Genomic DNA, 18,063 nt, shown 5'->3' on the forward strand with positions numbered 1-18,063 from the left:
GCACAGACAAAATGTAATAGTTTTAACAATGTCCATTCAAATGATCATTAAAAGGAGAATTTTTAAAGACTCAACAAAACAGACCAGCATATGAAGAGAAAGAGAAAATATGACTGATGAAGGGCCTAAGGAAATAGCCCCTAGAACATAGTTGCGTTCTGTTTGTGTTTTTCCCCAGTTTTCTGATTCTTAAATGTGGATTGTTTTGTATGAAAACCATCCTAATTAAACAGCTTACTAAGACTGAGAGATATGCCTCATAAATTATTTACCTCAACACCTAGGACAAATGCACACACATAGTAAAGACAGGTGAGTAAAGACAGGTAGGCCTTAGTTTGTACAAATGACATTCTGAACAAAAGTTATGTGTACATCACAGTAAGCCAGCAAAGGATGATTGAGGGAGGTAGACACGGTACATGGAAAAAACCCTGGAGGCTGGAATCTAGTCCCAACTCTACCACTAACTTGCTCTATAACCTTAGGCAAATCATTTGATACTACTCTAGTTCATTTTTCCCATCCACAAAATGAGGTAGATAAACCATATAATTGCTAAAATTCTTTCCATTTCTGATACTCTGTGAAATCTTAGTTAAAAGGTAATAATAATTAGTATTCATTAAGTACTTGTGTTTTACTAGATACTATGCTAAGCAGTATTTACATGTATAAACTCATTTAATTCTTAAGTAACCTTGTGAGGTAGATACTGTTAGGGAAGTTAAGGAACTTGCCCAGGGTCACAAAATAGCACAACTGGTCTTCTAACGCAGTCTGACTTCAGAATTGGCATGCAACATCCACACTGTGCTACCTCCAAATGTACTAGAGAAACTTGGCATTTAAAGACATCCTAAAGTGAATACTTTGGGGAAGTAATCATCTCCTAATTTACCAGCTTTTAAGTTCTTACTGCCATGTTATATAGCTTGAGTGTTTCCATTTGTTGGATTTTTAAAAAAATCAGAGCAGGTTATACCTTGTTTTTGTTAAATGAGTAGATATTCTTAATTACTGAAGGTTTAAGATGAAAGAAGGCAGCAAAAGTTGGAATTTATTCATCCTTGCCTTTCCACATCTTTGGCTGGTGGTTTCCTAAAGTACCATCATACAAATCGCTCAAAAATGATGCTGTGGAAAAATGAGTTAGAGAAGACATTTTTAAATATAACTAATTTTGATCTCTCTCTCTCCTCCCCACCCTGACCTTTCCCCACAGTGACTGTTTTGAGCCCAGCAGAAAAAGGTAAGACGATGTTGTAAATTGTATTGGTCAGGACTGTATCCTTCTTTCTATCTAAAAGTAAATTACATAAAAGCGTATAAATTGAGCAGCTTCCCCACAAATACACTTAGGTAAATGGCAAGTTTAGGAAGACAGTTTTCAGGAAGCTTACCTGGAAATAGAGCAGTGCATATACAGCAAGGCTGTTCTAGTTGGCTGTATAAAAGCGATTGGAAATTACCAAGATTTATGGTAGAGAAGGACACAGGTAACCATTCTGTCTGTCATAGTGACCTTAGGCTCTTTCTTGGTTCATCACTGTTGTCCTAGATATCTTGCCTTTCTGCCCAATCCATCCCCTCTTCAAGGCATGAAGTAAGGGCCCCCCTAGGGGACTTTAAAGGCTAACTCCTTCACCATCACAGTTCTAGTATATTTACTGTGCTCCTCTCCACTCCTCACCATCATCTTGGCTTGACCTGCAATTTATACTACCTTTCTAAAGAGATTGAGGCATTTTCCATTGAAAAAAGTATAAGCTAAGCATGAGTCTTAACAAATCTATAGCTTTATGTTATTTTATCAGTAACAATCATGAGTATTTATGTAGCCACTTTATATAGCCACTTTTAATTCTCACTTCATGGAAATTAATTGTTATAATTCATTAACCTACCTAGCATTCATATTATGCTGTTTTAAAGCTCTAGTTTGCTATTAGTCATTTAACAGAGGCATTGACTATAGAGGCAACAGAGTGGAATGGTTGGGAGATAGTAGACCATAGTATTTAAAAGTGTATGTTCTGGACTTACAGTGTCTAAATTCAAATCCTGGCTCTGGGCCAGGTGTGGTGGCTCACGCCTGTAATCCTAGCACCCTGGGAGGCTGAGGCTGGAGGGTCATTTGAGTTCAGGAGTTTGAGACCAGCCCGAGCACAAGCGAGACCCCGTCTCTACAAAAAATAGAAAAATTTGTAGGGTGTGGTGGCGCATGCCTGTAGTCCCAGCTACTCGGGAGGCTGAGGCAGGAGGATCACTTAAGCCCAGGAGTTTGAGGTTGCAATGAGCTATGATGATGCCTCTGCAGTCTGTCTCAAAAAAAAATATATATATATATATATATGTGTATATATATATATATATATATATATATATATATATATATATATATATATATATCTCCTGGCTCTGCTACTTCCTAGTAAAGTATTTTACCTCCTTGTACCCATTTTATTTATCTGTAGAATTGAAATAATAATACTATTCATTTCATAGAGTTGTGAAAATATAACTATAACGAGTTAATGTATGTAAAGCACTTAGAACAGTGGTGAAGAAAGTACATACTGATGACTCAATAAAGGTTTGCTCACTATGATTATAGTGTTAGAGCAAGTCTTGAGTTGCCTCTTATTCGTGTGCATGGTTCTTAAGGTCAGAGATCATCTTCTATATAAAAATATTATTAATAAATAATTATAAGTAAATATTTTCCACAACACACTTTCAAGACAAGTTGAGTGGAGGCTTAGATGATGCTCTATCATAATAGGAATAATAATACAATTTATTGTGCCAGATACTATGCTAAGTATTATTATATATACATTATATCATTTAATATTTACATCAACACAATGATGTAAATACTCATATCCATTTTATACAGAGCAAAATTGAAATTTAGAGAAATTAAGTAACTTATCCCAGTTCATCTAGCTAGTAAGTGGTAGGATTCAAACTCAGAACTGTCTGACTTCAAAGCCCATGCACCTATCCAAACTTACACTCGTATTTTATTTTATTTTACTTTTTAGAGTTGGGTCTTGCTATGTTGCCCAGGCCGGCCTTGATCTCTTACACTCAAGTGATCCTCCCATCTTAGCCTCCTGAGTATCTAGGACTATAAGCGCTTGCCATTGCACCCGGCTTATATTTTACTTTTCGATGTACAGCTCCTAAGTTTGCTTAGCTGAGCTCTTTACTCAGAAACTTGATGCTCAATTGCTGTTTTTTCCAATGTCCAAAGTACCATATCTTTATTTTTGTGTGTGTTATCAGTGAACTCAACTACACCCATGTGGGGTGTCATTTGTAAGCCCAATTCAGTTCAAAGCCTTCCCGATAGCATCAATCCATTTACCAAGATTTGAGTTCTCTAGGAGATTGTTACTACAATGTATGATCTCTACAGTCTCTTCTGACTTTAGGATTCTGTGATTCCAAAGCACTTTCCTCCTGATAGTTCTTGGATTTATCAACACAGTAAAGAATAAGATTAGGTTTTGCTTCTTCCTTCTGCAGCAGGGCATAATGGGACCAAGCACAAAATGTATGCAACAGAAGATCTGTGTTGGAGTTCGAGCTCTATCATGTACTAGCTCTATGACCTTTGGAAAGTGCCTCAACTTTCTGAACCTCAATTTCTATAAAATGAGGCTAATTTAATAACATCTTACAGATTTATTGTAAGCTAGTGAAAGTATACAGCAGTAAACTGCTTTGTAAATGTTAAATATTAACAATCTCAGTTGTTACTTTTTTTATATGTCAGGATTCTCAGAGACAGTAGAAGCCATAAACAAAAACAGTATTCAATTATAACAAAAAATACAAAGGTTCGACTTGTAAAGAATTTCTGAATAGTAGGGCAGGTTACTAAGTGCTGTGGATTCCCCTCTTCAGAAAGTATCAGACACATGTACTCACCATCAAATTGGTATTAACTGATCAACACTTAAGTACACATATAGTAGTAGTAACATTCATCGGGTGTCAGGCAGATGGGAAGGAGGAGGAGGTGCACACCATCTGGGGGATGGACATGCTTAAAGCTCTGACTCGGGTGGGGCAAAGGCAATATATGTAACCTAAACATTTGTACCCTCGTAATATGCTGAAAAAAATTAAATAAAAAAGTATCAGACACCCAACTATCTAACATAAATCAGTGAGCCTTGCCTAGAGACAGACCAAGAGGCTAATGACTATCTGTGGTCCCTTCTAACCCTGTGAATCTGTGACTTGTTTAAACTATGCTGCACTATTAAAGTAGAACACAATACAATATATGACTGTCAGTAAGAATATTATTTGCCAAAGTCAAACAAAATACAAGGCAAAGAAATGAAAGCCTCAAAACACATAACATTTCATTAGTCTCCAAAGCTTAAGGAAACCATAGTCAAACGTACTGCAGAAGTTTTCACATTTCTTGTCTACTTAATGGCTCTTGTACTGGGTGGAAGAATGTCTTCCCAAAATTCATGTCCACCTGGAACTTGTGAATGTGACCTTATTTAGAAATAGAGTCTTTTCAGATGTAATCAACTTAAGCTGAGTTCATACTGGATTAGAGTGAGCCCTAATCCAGTAACTGGTGTCCTTTTAAGAAGAGGGAAATTTGGATATACAGATACACAAAGAGAGAGGATGGCCATGTGAAGATGGAGGCAAGAGATTGGGGTTATGCTGCCACAGAGGAATGCTAAGGTTGCCAACAACTACCAGAAGCTAGAAAGAGGGAAGGAAGGATCCTCCCCTGGAGCCTTCAGTAAGCGCATGGCCTTGCCTAAACCTTGGTCTCAGACTTTTAGCCTCCAAAGCTGAGAAAATAAATTTCTGTTATTTTAAGCCATCCAGTTTGTTGTAATTTGTTATCACAGCACTAGGAAACTAATACAGTTCCTGATAAATTTCAATATCTACTGTACTGTTAAAAGCAACATAACAATAGCAAAAAGCATAGTAACAGTAGCAAATAAGCAAAGATTTTGGTGTCAGACCCACCTGGGATTGAGTCTTGACTTTGCCAGTTACCACATATATAATGTTGGGGAACTTAACCTAAATTTCACTTTCTTCCTCTGTAAAGTGGAGATAATGCTTACCTTTCATGGTTATTTTGAGTACTAATGAAAGTGCTCAAGAGTATATAAGTCTCTTTGTATAGTTTCTGGCACATGATAAATATAAAATAAATAGTAGTGAATACTACTATGATTATTATTGTTATTGGTATTAACATTGGAGAGGATCTAAAAGATCTTTTTTCTAAGAAGTATAACATATTTCAGGACTGTAATTCCTTATGACTCCTCTTGTGAATAGATTGTCGGAATCCGTGCATTTATATTTTATAGGTAGAACAATTGAGATTCAAAAAAAGTAAAATATGTTCACCTGGTCATGCTGATTCTAGTGTACAGAAAGGACTAAAGCCCAGGTCATATGAACCACAGTCCTGAATGTTATATGTCAGCTTTAGTTTTATAGGACTTAGATATTCTTTTTTTAAAGACATGAGTCCATATTTTCTTCCATATATCATACTTTTAAAGACATGATAATGTATTTATTTTGCTTTCATAATTTTCATATGTTTTACATAAATGATCTTATTAAGCATCATACTATCCATATTTTGAAGATCTTGACTGAAAAGTCTTCCCTCCTCTACCCTTGAAGTGAGGATCTGTGGTGAGCCGGAGGTTAGGAATTTAGTAGGGTCCAAGGATGGAGTAAGGGTAAGAGATCAACTTAGGAGTGAGGTAGACATCAAGCATGATCCATCAGACAATTCACATACAATGAAGAGTAATGCATTGCTCACAGTTGCTCATCTTCAAAAATTTCACTTTCACTCATCACAAAAATTTCACTCTTCAAAAAGGGCCATTAATCACTTTAAACAAAAGTTCAACCCACTCTCTGAAAATTCCTTTGTGTTTTGAATGGTTTGCATATTAAATTTTCTGATTTCTCCCTTAAAATGGTTGTAATTATCTACCTTTTCAGAAATAGATATCATTCCTAAATAATAGAGCTGTTACGGGCTGACTTGTGTCCCCTCAAAATTCTTATGTTGAAGTCCTACCCTCCAGCACCTCACAATGTGACTATATTTGGAGAAAGGGCCTTTAAAGGTAATTAAGTTAAAATGAGGTCACCAGGGTAGTCCATAATCCAATTTGACTGGTGTCCTCATTAAGAAAAGAAAATTTGGACATAGATAGGTACAGAAAGAAGACCATGTGATGACATAGGGAGAAGATGGCCATCTTCATGCTAAGGAGAGAGGCCTCAGAAAGAGCCAAACCTACCAAGACCTTGATCTTGGACTTCTAACCTCCAAAATTGTGAGAAAATAAATTTATGTCATTTAAGGCACCCAGTCTGTGGTACTTTATTATGGCAGCACTAGCAAACTAATACAAGAAGTTAATTGGTTTCTATTCAAAAAATCCAGAGCATGGAAATACCTACTTTGTGTTAGCTTCTCAGTTAGATTAACCTTAACTTATTGGTGATATATTATAAAGAAGGTGAGAGGGCATTGGGAGGAAAAAGTCTGGGCCACAGTATGATCTTTAATACTCACTGTATAGGAAATCTTCAGTTTGGTTTTGAGCAGTTTTCTCAGTGCTCTCAATAATATACTATTTTTATTTATTATTATAAAATTACCTTACAGTGAAGGTTTGGGGACCAGACAGAAGCCCCCTTTAGTGGGTAACCTACTTCTAAAAGATTCTTAAATATTAAAATTTTGTTATAAAAATAATATTTATTGAAAATTCAAATAATACAGAAATGTAGAAGATAATCTCAAGTCCTCCTAACACTGCCCCCTCTCCTATCACTATTCACAGACAACTACTATATTTTGTTTGATTGGTATTCTTTTAGATCTTTCTCTCTGCATTTACACACAAACATATAAGTATAGGTGTATATATTTGTATAGGCTCAGTTGGGTGGATAATGCTGTGCATGTTGTTCTATAACTTGATTTTTTCACTTAATGATATATCACAGATGTCTTTCCATGTTAGTATATACAAATGTATTTCATTTTTAAAATCTGAAAGTATTCCATAGTTGGATATACTATGATGTATTTAACCATTCCCTAATGATATACTTAAAAATAAAACATTATTATTTTTCTTGATTATAAAAGTAATAGAACCTCATAAAATGCAAACAATGCAGAAACTGATAAAATAAAAAGTGTAAGTCCTTCATAATCACTGCAGGATTAAGGATGGAATACAGTTCAGTGGTGTCTATTGTACGCATCACTTGGTGAATTTTTTTAAAAGTGATTTTGCCCCTTTACATTTTGACAAATCTCTTTTTTTAATATATAAAACATATGTTTTTATTTTTTTCTTTTTTATGTCAGCATATTATGGGGGTACAAATGTTTAGGTTACGTATATTGCCCTTGCTCCACCTGAGTCTGAGCTTCAAGCATGTCCATACCCCAGATGGTATGCATCGTACTCATTATGAGTGTATATACCCATCCTCTCCTTCCCCCTCCATCTGCCTGACACCTGATTAATGTTATTGCTATATGTGCACTTAAGTGTTGATCAGTTAAAACCAATTTGATGGTGAGTACATGTGGTGCTTATTTTCCATTTGATCCAGCAATCCCATTACTGGGCATCTACCCAAAAGCACAAATCTCTTTTGATATAACTACATCTAAATGTACCATTTCAAACCTCTGATTTCCCTGTGCTTCAACTCATCTCTCCCCAGTGAGCTAGATTAGAACTTCCATACTCCTGTGTCCTTCCCAACATGCCCCTGAAAACTACTTCTATCAGGTTACTGACGGGTGGAGACATATATTGAGCCAAAATGATAAGCTCAATATATATGAAGAAATATCAGCCACAGTGCAGCCAATGCTAGGTTTTAGAGTCATGATTTTGCTTCCTACCCCAGCTTTATACTTATGAACACTACTTTCAATCCTATAGCCCATCGAATTCCTAACACATGTAAATATGGCTATTGAGGAAAATAAAAAATTACACTGGGAAGTCAGGATAAATACTTATCATTTATTTTGCTAAATATCAGAAAATCTAATAAGAAAAGACATCAAAGCAAAGGTTCATTTGTAGATCTCTTTGTTTTTTGTTTGTTTGTTTGTTTGAGACAGGGTCTCACTCTGTCACCCAGGCTGGAGTGCAGTGATGTGATCATAGCTCACCGCAACCTCGAATTCCTGGGCTCAAGCAATTCTCCTGCCTCAGCCTCCCAAGTAGCTAATACTACAAGCACACTTCTGGCTAATTTTTTAATTGTTTGTAGAGATGGTGTCTTGCTATTTTGCCTAGGCTGGTCTCAAATTCCCAGCCTGAAGTGATGCTCACATCGGCTTCCCAAAGTGCTGGGATTACAGGCGTGAGCCACTGCACCTGGCCTATTATTGTTTTTGTCAGGTTTCTTGAGATATAATTTACATAAAATAGAGTCACCCTTTTTAAGTGTACAGGTTGATGATATGTATACAGTGATGTAAACACTACCACAATAGAGATATAGAATATATTACCCTACATTATTCCCTCTGCCCCATTTGTAAGCAGTCCTCTTACTCCCCACCCCTGGCAACCATTGATCTGTTTTCTGTCCCTATAGTTTTATCTTTCTAATAATGTCATATAAATTGAATCACACAGTTTGTAGCCTTTTGTATTTGGTTTCTTTCACATAGCAGTATACATTTTTAATATTCATATATGTAGGTACATATATGAGTAATTTGTTCCTTCTTATTGCTAAGTAGTATTCCATATTACCAATGTACCGCAATTTGCTTATTCATTCACCAGTTTAGGAACATTTGGGTTGTTTTCAGTTTTTAGCTATTTTTAAAATTTTTCATTATGGGTACTTAATAGTTGTTTATAGGGTACATGTGATGTTTTGATATAGGCATGCAATGTGAATTAATCAAATCAGGGTAATTGGGGTATTTATCACCTCAAACATTTATCATTTCTTTGTGTTGGGAACATTCCAATTTCACTCTTTTAGTTTTTTTAAAGTATAACCTAAATTATTGTTGATTATACTCACTTTGTTGTGCTATGAAATATGATTCATTGTATCTATCAAACCATATTTTTGTACCCACTAATCATACCCACTTTATTCCCCCCTCCCTGCTGCCCTTCCCAGCCTCTGGTAACCATCATTCTACTCTCTGTCTCTATAAGATCAATTGTTTAAATATTTAGCTCCCACATATGAGTGAGAACATGCAAGATTTATCTTTTGTGCCCATTTCACTTAACATAACATTCTCCAGTTCCATCCATTTTGTTACAAATGGCAGAGTTCTTTTTTATGGCTATATGATACTCCATTGTGTATATATACTACAATTTCTTTATCCATTCATCCACTGATGGACACCTAGTTTGATTTCAAATCTTGGCTATTGTAAATAGTGTTGCAATTAACATGAAAGTGCAGATATCTTTTTGATATACTGATTTCCCTTCTTTTGGATAAATACCTAGCAGTGGGATTGCTGGGTCATATGGTATTAATAGTTATATTTTTAGTTTTGTATGGAACCTTCATACTGTTCTCCATAGTGGTTGCCCTGATTTTCATTACCACCAACAGTGTACAAGTTTCCCCTTTCTCTGCATCCTTGCCAGCATTCTTATTGCCTTTTTGATAAAAGCCATTTTTACTGGGGTGAGATGATATCTCATTATAGTTTCGATTTGCATTTCTCTGATAACTAATGATGTTGAGTATTTTTTCATATGCTTTTTGGCCATTTGTATATCTTCTTTTGAGAAATGTCTATTCAGATCTTTACCCATTTTAAAATCTGATTATTTTCTTATTGAGCTGTTGGAGTTCCTCATATATTTTAGTCATTAATGCCTTGTCAGTTGGGTAGTTTGAAAATATTGTCTCCCATTCTGTGCGTTGTCTCTTCCTTTTGTCGATTACTTTGCTGTGCAGAAGCTTTTTAGTTTGATGTGATCCCATTTGTCCAATTTTGATTTGGTTGCCCGTGCTTTGAGTGTATTACTCAAGAAGTCCTTGCCCAGACCCATATCTTGAAGTATTTCCCCAATGTTTTCCTTTAGTGGTTTCATAGTTTCATATCTTTAGACTTAAGTCTTTAATCCATGTGATTTGATTTTTTTATATGGTGAGAGATGAGGGTCTGTTTTCATTCTTCTGTATATGGATATCAAGCTTTCCCAGCACCATTTGTTGAAGAGACTGTCCTTTTCTCAATTCATGTTCTTGGCACCTTTGTTGAAGATAAGTTCACTACAGGTGTGTGGGTTTATTTCTAGGTCTTGTATTTGGCTCCATTGTTCTATATGTCTGTGTTTATGACGGTACCATGCTGTTTTGGTTATTACAGCTCTGGAGTATAATTTGAAGTCAGGTAGTATGAGTCCTCCAGTTTTGTTCTTTGTGCTCAGGATGGCTTTGGCCATTCTGGGTCTTTTGCAGTCCCACACAAATTTTAGGATTATTGTTTCTATTTCTGTGAAGAATATCACTGGTATTTTGATGGAGATACCATTGAATCTATAGATTCTTTTGGGTAGTATGGACATTTTAACAATATTGATTCTTCCAATCCATGAGCATGGAATATCTTTCCATTTTTTTGTGTCCTCTTCAATTTCTTTCATCAATGTTTTATAGTTTCAATTGTAGAGATCTTTCACTTCTTTGGTTAAATTTATTCCTAGGTATTTTATTTTATTTGTAGCTATTGTAAATGGAATTACTTTCTTGGTTTCTTTTTCAGATTGTTTGCTGTTGGCATATAGAAACGCTATTGATTTCTTTATGTTGATTTTGTATCCTGCAATTTTACTGAATTTGTTTATCAGTTCTAATAGTTTTTTTGTGAAGGTTCTAAGTTTTCTCTAGATATAAGATCATATCATCTGCAAACAAGGATAATTTGACTTCTTCCTTTCCGATTTGGATGCCCTTTTATTTCTTTCTCTTATCTGATTTCTCTAGCTGGAACCTCCAGTACTATGTTGAATAACAGTGTTGAGAGTGGACATACTTGTCTTGTTCCAGATCTCGGAGGAAAGGCTTTGAGTTTTTGCCCATTCAATATGGTACCAGCTATGGGTCTATTATATACAGCTTTTATTGTGTTGAGATATGTTCCTTCTATACCCAGTTTTTTTGGCATTTTTACCATGAAGGGATGTTGAATTTTATCAAATGCTTTTCAGCATCAATTGAAATGATCTATGATGTATCACATTGACAGATTGGCATATGTTGTTGAACTGTCCTTACATCCCTGGGATGAATCCCAGTTGATCATGATGAATAATCTTTTTACCGTGTTGTTGAATTCTGTTTGCTAGTGTTTTGTTGAGGATTTTTGCATCTATGCTCATCAGAGATGTTGGCATATAGTTTTCTTTTTTTGTTGTGTCTTTGTCTGGTTTTGGTGTCAGGGTGATACAGGCCTCATAGATTGAGTTTGGGAGTATTTCCTCCTCCTCAATTTTTTGAATAGTTTAAGTAGGATTGGTATTAGTTCTTCTTTAAATACGTGGTAGAATTCAGCAGTGAAGCCATCAGGTCCTGGGCTTTGTGATGGAAGACTTTGTATTACTGCTTCTATCTCATTACTTGTTATTGGTTTATTCAGGTTTTGGATTGCTTCCTGGTTCAGTTTTGGGCTATTTTGACTAAAGCTGATAAGAATATACATGTACAGGCCTTTGTGAGGACGTATGTTTTTATTTCTCTTGGGTAAATACCTAGGAGTGGGATTTCTGGGTCATATGGTAGGTGTATGTTTAACTTTATAGGGAACTGCCAAAGTGTTTTCCAAAAAGGTTCTACTATTTTGCTTTCTTACCAGTGATATATGAGAGTTGCTCTACATCTTCACTATCACTTGATGTTGTCACTTTGTTTTTGTTTCTCTTGTTTTACCATTGTATTTGGTAGGAAGTGGTGGTATCTCCTTATGGTTTTTAATTTGCACTTCTGTAATGACTAGTGTTATTAAGCATCTTTTAATGTGTTTGTTTGCCATCTGTGTGTCTCCTTTTGTGAAGTGTCTAAGTCTTTTGCCCATTTTTTATTGAGTTGTTTGTCTTATTGAATTGTAAGAGATCTTTAAATGTCTGAATATACATCTCTTTGTTTTTAAGCAAATTTGATTTCCCTCCATGGAGGAAAATTAGTATCAATGAGAGGTCCTTGCCAGGAGGCATATTTCTGCTTAATATGAGAAATATGCATCTAACAATTAGAGTGTTCCAACAATAGAATGGCTACCCCAGTAGTTGATAAGTTCCCCATTACTTAAGATGTTCAAACAAAAACTGGGTAACCAATTATTAGGGATAATGTAAAACAGATCAATGTATATTCTAGACCATTGGACTAAATAGTATCTAAGATCCCTTCCAACTCTGAAAATTTATGATATTAAAATAAATTAAGTCAACCTCATGTTAATGAGGAAGAGGAATTACTGGTTGTATCAACAAAGGGTAATACATTCTGAGGGAACCAAGCTGTGATTGGTAGAACCTCTGCCACTTCCCCAGCCAGTGAACTAGCTTACAAATCCCTAGCCACCATGTAGACAACAGAGATTTTCTGTTCCCCTTCAGAGTCTGCTGTAAATATCCCTGACAACATGGAGGCATTGGGCTGGACTTAATCCAAATTATACCTATAGAATGATGGTATCCCAACTATTCATTTTAAACCAAGAAAGGAGCCAAAGATTATACCCCAAGGGATATTGTCCTGTGTACTTCTTTATCCCCAAGATTAAAGAATCAATGAAATTTGGGGTAGACATTATTAATAAGAGGACTAGAAACAAACCATTTTCCTCTTTTTATTTTTTAGAATTTTTTTGTAGAGACAAGGTCTTTCTGTATTGCCTGGTCTCAAACTGTTGGCCTCAAGCGATACTCCTGCCCAGACCTCCCAAAGTGCCAGGATGGATTAGAGGAGTAAGCCACTGTGCCCAGCATTCTCCTCTTTTTAAACAAAGCAGTGGTGTGTCTGCCCCTGAAGTCTGTTTAATTTTCATCACCATGTCTCAGAAAATAAATCACTAAGATTTAAGAAGAAAGAAGGGATAGGAAGAAAACCGATGTTTATTCAGTCCATAGAGTATGTCAGTTACTTTCACACAATTAAGTCAATTAGCTCTCACAACAACCTTGTTAGGCAGGTATTTTAATTATATATAATACTACATCTATATGATATATATGAACACACATACATATAAATATATATGATCATATATATACACATATGATTATTGGAAAGGTTAACCAGCTTCTCAAGAACACATAGTTATTAAGTGGCAGATCCAGACTTCAAACCCTAGTCATCTAATTCCAAATCTATTGTATTTTACACAACACCTCAATGCTCAAAATAGACCAAAAAGTAAAGGCCTTTTCAGCATGGAAAAAACAAAAACCGAAAGGGACTATAATCCAAGTTCACAAACATATGAAGTTTATGTATTTTGTTAGCTTGGTGTCATTCTCCAAATCCCAATTCACACGGATTAGAAAGCTCTTTGAAACTTAAAAATACTAAGTTTAAGACAACTAAAATGAATCCCTGCTTTTTGCATAGTGGTTGGCAAACTTACAAGACTCATTACCCCCAAGAATTGATATAGACTGAAAACATAATCAGCTTTATAAAAGTTTTATATAAATTGATAAGTGGTAGATGCCTAATGGATAATTAGGAGAAATTTGTATGCTTGAGATAACCCTAACTTTTGAAGTGAGTATCAATGAGGAAAACCATGCCCTTTAAAAACATAATGCCACTTATTGGCATCAGAATTTGATCCCACCTTAGGGATACTTCTAGGGAGTAGGTGGCTAAACCTCGGAAACAACTTTTGAGAAAATCTTGAATTTTAAGGGGTAGCTAAATCATGGAAACAGCTCTTGGGCAATTCTTGTATTTTCATGAAGTATCCTTAGGTCCTTGAGCACAACACATAGCCCTCTTACCCCATTCTCTCTTTTCCTTCAGATAGCTGAGAGACAAGGTGTAGCTCTTACATTTAGGAATAACATTAATCAGGTGTCGGGCAGATGTGGGGGGGGATGGGTGTATACATACATAATGAGTGCCATGCACACCGCCTAGGGGATGGACAGGCTTGAAGCTCTGATTCGGGGGGGAGTGGGGGTAAGGGCAATATATGTAACTTAAACTTTTGTACCCCCATAATATGCTGAAATAAAAAAAGTTGAATTAATAAAAGAAGCATAATAAATGAAAAAAGGTATGCACAAAATTATACAAACCCTTTGATGATAACAAGAAATATGTAAGCATATAGATAGTCTAGAAAGGAACACCTAAAAATGGAAATCGTGGTTATGTTTAGAATGCAGGGGTAATGAGGAAATTGTCCTTAAATTTCTGGCAATGATGGTCTAATATTATTTTAAAATAAATAAAATTTAATGAGAAAAAAAGGTGTAGCTCTTTGTTAGAGCTTGTAAAGCAGTGAAAGTAAAGTAAGCCAGTGAACCCAAATATTAGAATCAATACCTCATTGCTAAGTGTTCTGCACAAAGGGAGATGTGACTGTCTGGCTGACAAATTTTCCCCTGATCATAATTTGGGGGTTTCCATCCCGAGCCAAAATGGGGATTTTAATGAAGACTTTTTCAATTGCTAAGGCAACAGCTACTGTTCCTATTTGAATTATACTGTGTAGTTGCAAGGTACTCCCCTCTCCCCCATTAGTCCCCTCAACCAACCCAAATGCTTTTAGTAATCAGTTGATATGAAAGATGTTACAGAAAATAGTGTCTTTTTAAACTAGTTTCCAACAATAGCTTTTAAAGGAAAGAGGTGTGTTATATAATTGCCACAGTAACAGCCTTAGCATTTATGTGGCTGAATATGTATAGTAAAGCTGCATTACTTTCCTCTTTTCTCCACTTTGGTGCTCATCTTGCTGCATTCATTCTTATTCTCTTAAGAAAGTACATACAGGCATCACATACGTGCGTGCCTGCGCGCGCACACACACACACACACACACACACATACAAAATCACCCATTTTCTACTAGTCTCTGGAAGCAACACTTAGAAAGGGCATCCTGCTGGCGAAAGATGTTGCTAACAACTTTATGCTATTTCCACCATGTAATTTCAGATTCCATAATTTTTATCAAAGTGTTTATAAATCATTATTTCAGAAAAAAAGCTCAAGTAGTCTTTCTCATTTCAGAAGCTATTTCCATAATGGGATATTCACATCACAACACAGTGATTAAATTCAGAACAACTTCATGCTTGGGTAGATTTTTCCTTGGCAGTTGGTCATGTTCCTTATGGTTGATTTCTGTTCCCCCTGAAAACCTTTACACCTTGTGGAAGGAAAGAAAAAAAAGCACTTGAAAGGCTTTTGGCTTTCATGCAATAATCATAGCTCTAGCAGCTTCTGATGTTCCATGACTGTAATCACTGCCAGATAAGTGAAAGGCTCTACTGTGCCTATTTGCTTAAAAAATGTTTTCCCATTTCCATTCCAATGTCAATGAGTAGCAACAGTTCAGGGATATAGTTCATAGCTGTTTGATTTCTCTAATGATCTGAAACCCTACTGCAACATCACACTTGAAAGGAAAGACTCAGTGTCCCTGCAGTTTGTAAGGATGACTGTTCTAAGTACAAAAGAATTAATTATAAAGAAATGTGTTGCACATTTTTAAGGCAAAAAAGAATAGACATGCATACATTTGGGACCACAGCTTAGGAACATCATATATATATGTATATGTATATGGGGAGAAACAAATTGGGAATCATGAAGCCTGCCTGGAGTTCAAGAATACTCACTTTAGTGTATTGGTAGAGATGACGTAATTGCCTTCCAGGGATGTTGGAGAGGAGCTTCCTTCTTGAGATGGTAGGCTGGACAACCAAATGTCCTCTAAGACCCTGTTTTTCGTGGGTCATCTACCTCATAATCACATGGGGGAGTTGTTGGCTTCCTGGAATCCATCTCAAACTACTGATTTAGAATCTTTGGTATAGGGGTTGGCAATCTGCATTTTAATAACCTTTCTGGGTGATTTTGATGCAAACTGAATTTTGAGAATCACTGCTCTAAGGAAAATCATTCTGGACTGGAAGTGAAGAAACTTGGACTCTTGGTTCCATTGCTTCCATACCTTTGCTGGGTAATCCTGATCAAATCACTTGCCCTCCCTGGGCCTCACTTACCTCTCTATAAAATAAGAGGGTTGAACTAGGTGATCTCTATGCTCTCACCCAACTCTGAGATTTTTATGAAATCTGTAGTATAGTCCCTATTCTAGCAATCTATTGAATGACCTTGACTTAGGCATTTAACCTCAACATCCTTCATTTTCTACCCATCTACAAAAAAGTACCCATAATTCTATGAAACCCTAGAATACAGGAATGGGAGCCAGCTATTTCCAGTTCCATGATTAAACCAGTTATTGGTAAGTAGTAACAGCTGGAACAAGTTAAAATCCCACACTTCCCATCTTAGTCTTTGGAATAAAAACTATAGTTTAATGCCCTTAAAATACTTCCAAGAGTAAGAGTTTAGTTCTCAACCATTTAGGTGACCCAAATTGGTTAACCTCATTACTCTCAAAGAGCACAGTGAGAGGGTAAACATAAAATTGTTTTCTCCTGATCTCTTTAAAATCAAAGATTCCATACTGAAGGAACGTGGGTTACCGTATATTCCTTCTAACTTTGGCATTGGATTTTCCCTGAATAAACCTCATAAAATCAAAGAAACAAAACCACAGCAAAAGATAAAACATAAAGAAACATTTGGTCCACCAATCCCACTACTGGGTATTTACCCAAAGGGGGAAAAAAAAAAAAGACATTCTATAAAAAAGACATCTGCACTCGAATGTTTCTAGCAGCACAACTTACAATTGCAAAGATGTGGAAACAACCCAAGTGCCCATCAATACTTGAGTGGATTAATAAAATGTGGTATATGTATACCATGGAGTATTACTAAGCCATAAAAAATGGTGAACTAACACCTCTTGTATTATCCTGGATGGAGCTGGAGCCCATTCTTCTAAGTGAAGTATCACAAGAATGGAAAAACAAATACCACATGTGCTCACCATTAAATTGGTACTAATTGATAAATGCTTATGGGCACATATGGAAGTAACATTCATCGGGGATCAGGCAGATGGGAGGGGGCAGGAGGGGATGGGTAAATTCACACCTAATGGGTGTGGTGCTTGTTGCTAGGGGACAGACATGCTTGTAGCTTTGACTCGGGCAGTGCAAAGGCAATTTATGTGACCAAGTGTTTGTACCTCCATAATATTTTGAAATAAAAAAAGAAAAATGGAAACAAAAATAAAAAACAATTTAAAGGCCTTACCTAAGATCAAAAATTCTAATAACACTTCACAAAGGCTAAACTATGGAGGAAGAGGCACTCTAATTCATTGATGATGAGAATATAAATTAAATATAACTTTTCTTAATGGCAATTTGGCAATATCTACCAAAAGGCATACCATTTGGCTTCACAGTTCCACTTCAGGGAATTGATCCTACAGATATTTTTTGTACATGTGCTGATGACATATATACAAATTATTCATTGAAGCATTATTTGTAGTACCAAGAGAAGGGAGGGAAAACTAAATTTCCACCATAGACATTCTGGTTAAATAAATTATGATACCTTCATGCAATGGAATCCCATGTAACCTTTTAAGAGGAGAGTGAGGAAGCTCACTCTCTCTAATTTATATTAAGTGTAATGATCTCCAACTTACAGTAAATGAAAAAGAAGTAAGATGCAAAAAAAGGTGTGTATTGAATACTGCTATTTGTGTGAGAAAACACAATATTTGAGTGATTTTATATGTATAAAATCTGAAAGAATACATAATAAAGTCATTGCCTTGTGACATTGGTTCCTTCCATAGGGTAACTGGGTGGCTGAAGGACAGGGATA

General features: G+C 35.9%; 1 protein-coding gene across 4 annotated transcripts in view; it reads left to right on the plus strand.

Moving 5' to 3' along the window:
- ZDHHC15 (zinc finger DHHC-type palmitoyltransferase 15) overlaps nt 1-18,063 on the plus strand; it is a 98,620-nt gene that overhangs the window by 13,287 nt on the left and 67,270 nt on the right. For 3 of the 4 annotated variants that reach the window (XM_045538104.1, XM_045538107.1, XM_045538105.1), the window contains exon 2: nt 1,226-1,252. The exons of the other annotated variant lie outside the window; for it this stretch is intronic. In XM_045538104.1, the coding sequence (XP_045394060.1) occupies nt 1,226-1,252 (27 nt within the window). The remainder of the gene's footprint in view (nt 1-1,225; nt 1,253-18,063) is intronic. 4 annotated transcript variants of the gene reach the window in all.

Source organism: Lemur catta, chromosome X, assembly GCF_020740605.2.
Source record: "Lemur catta isolate mLemCat1 chromosome X, mLemCat1.pri, whole genome shotgun sequence".
NCBI lineage: Eukaryota > Metazoa > Chordata > Mammalia > Primates > Lemuridae > Lemur > Lemur catta.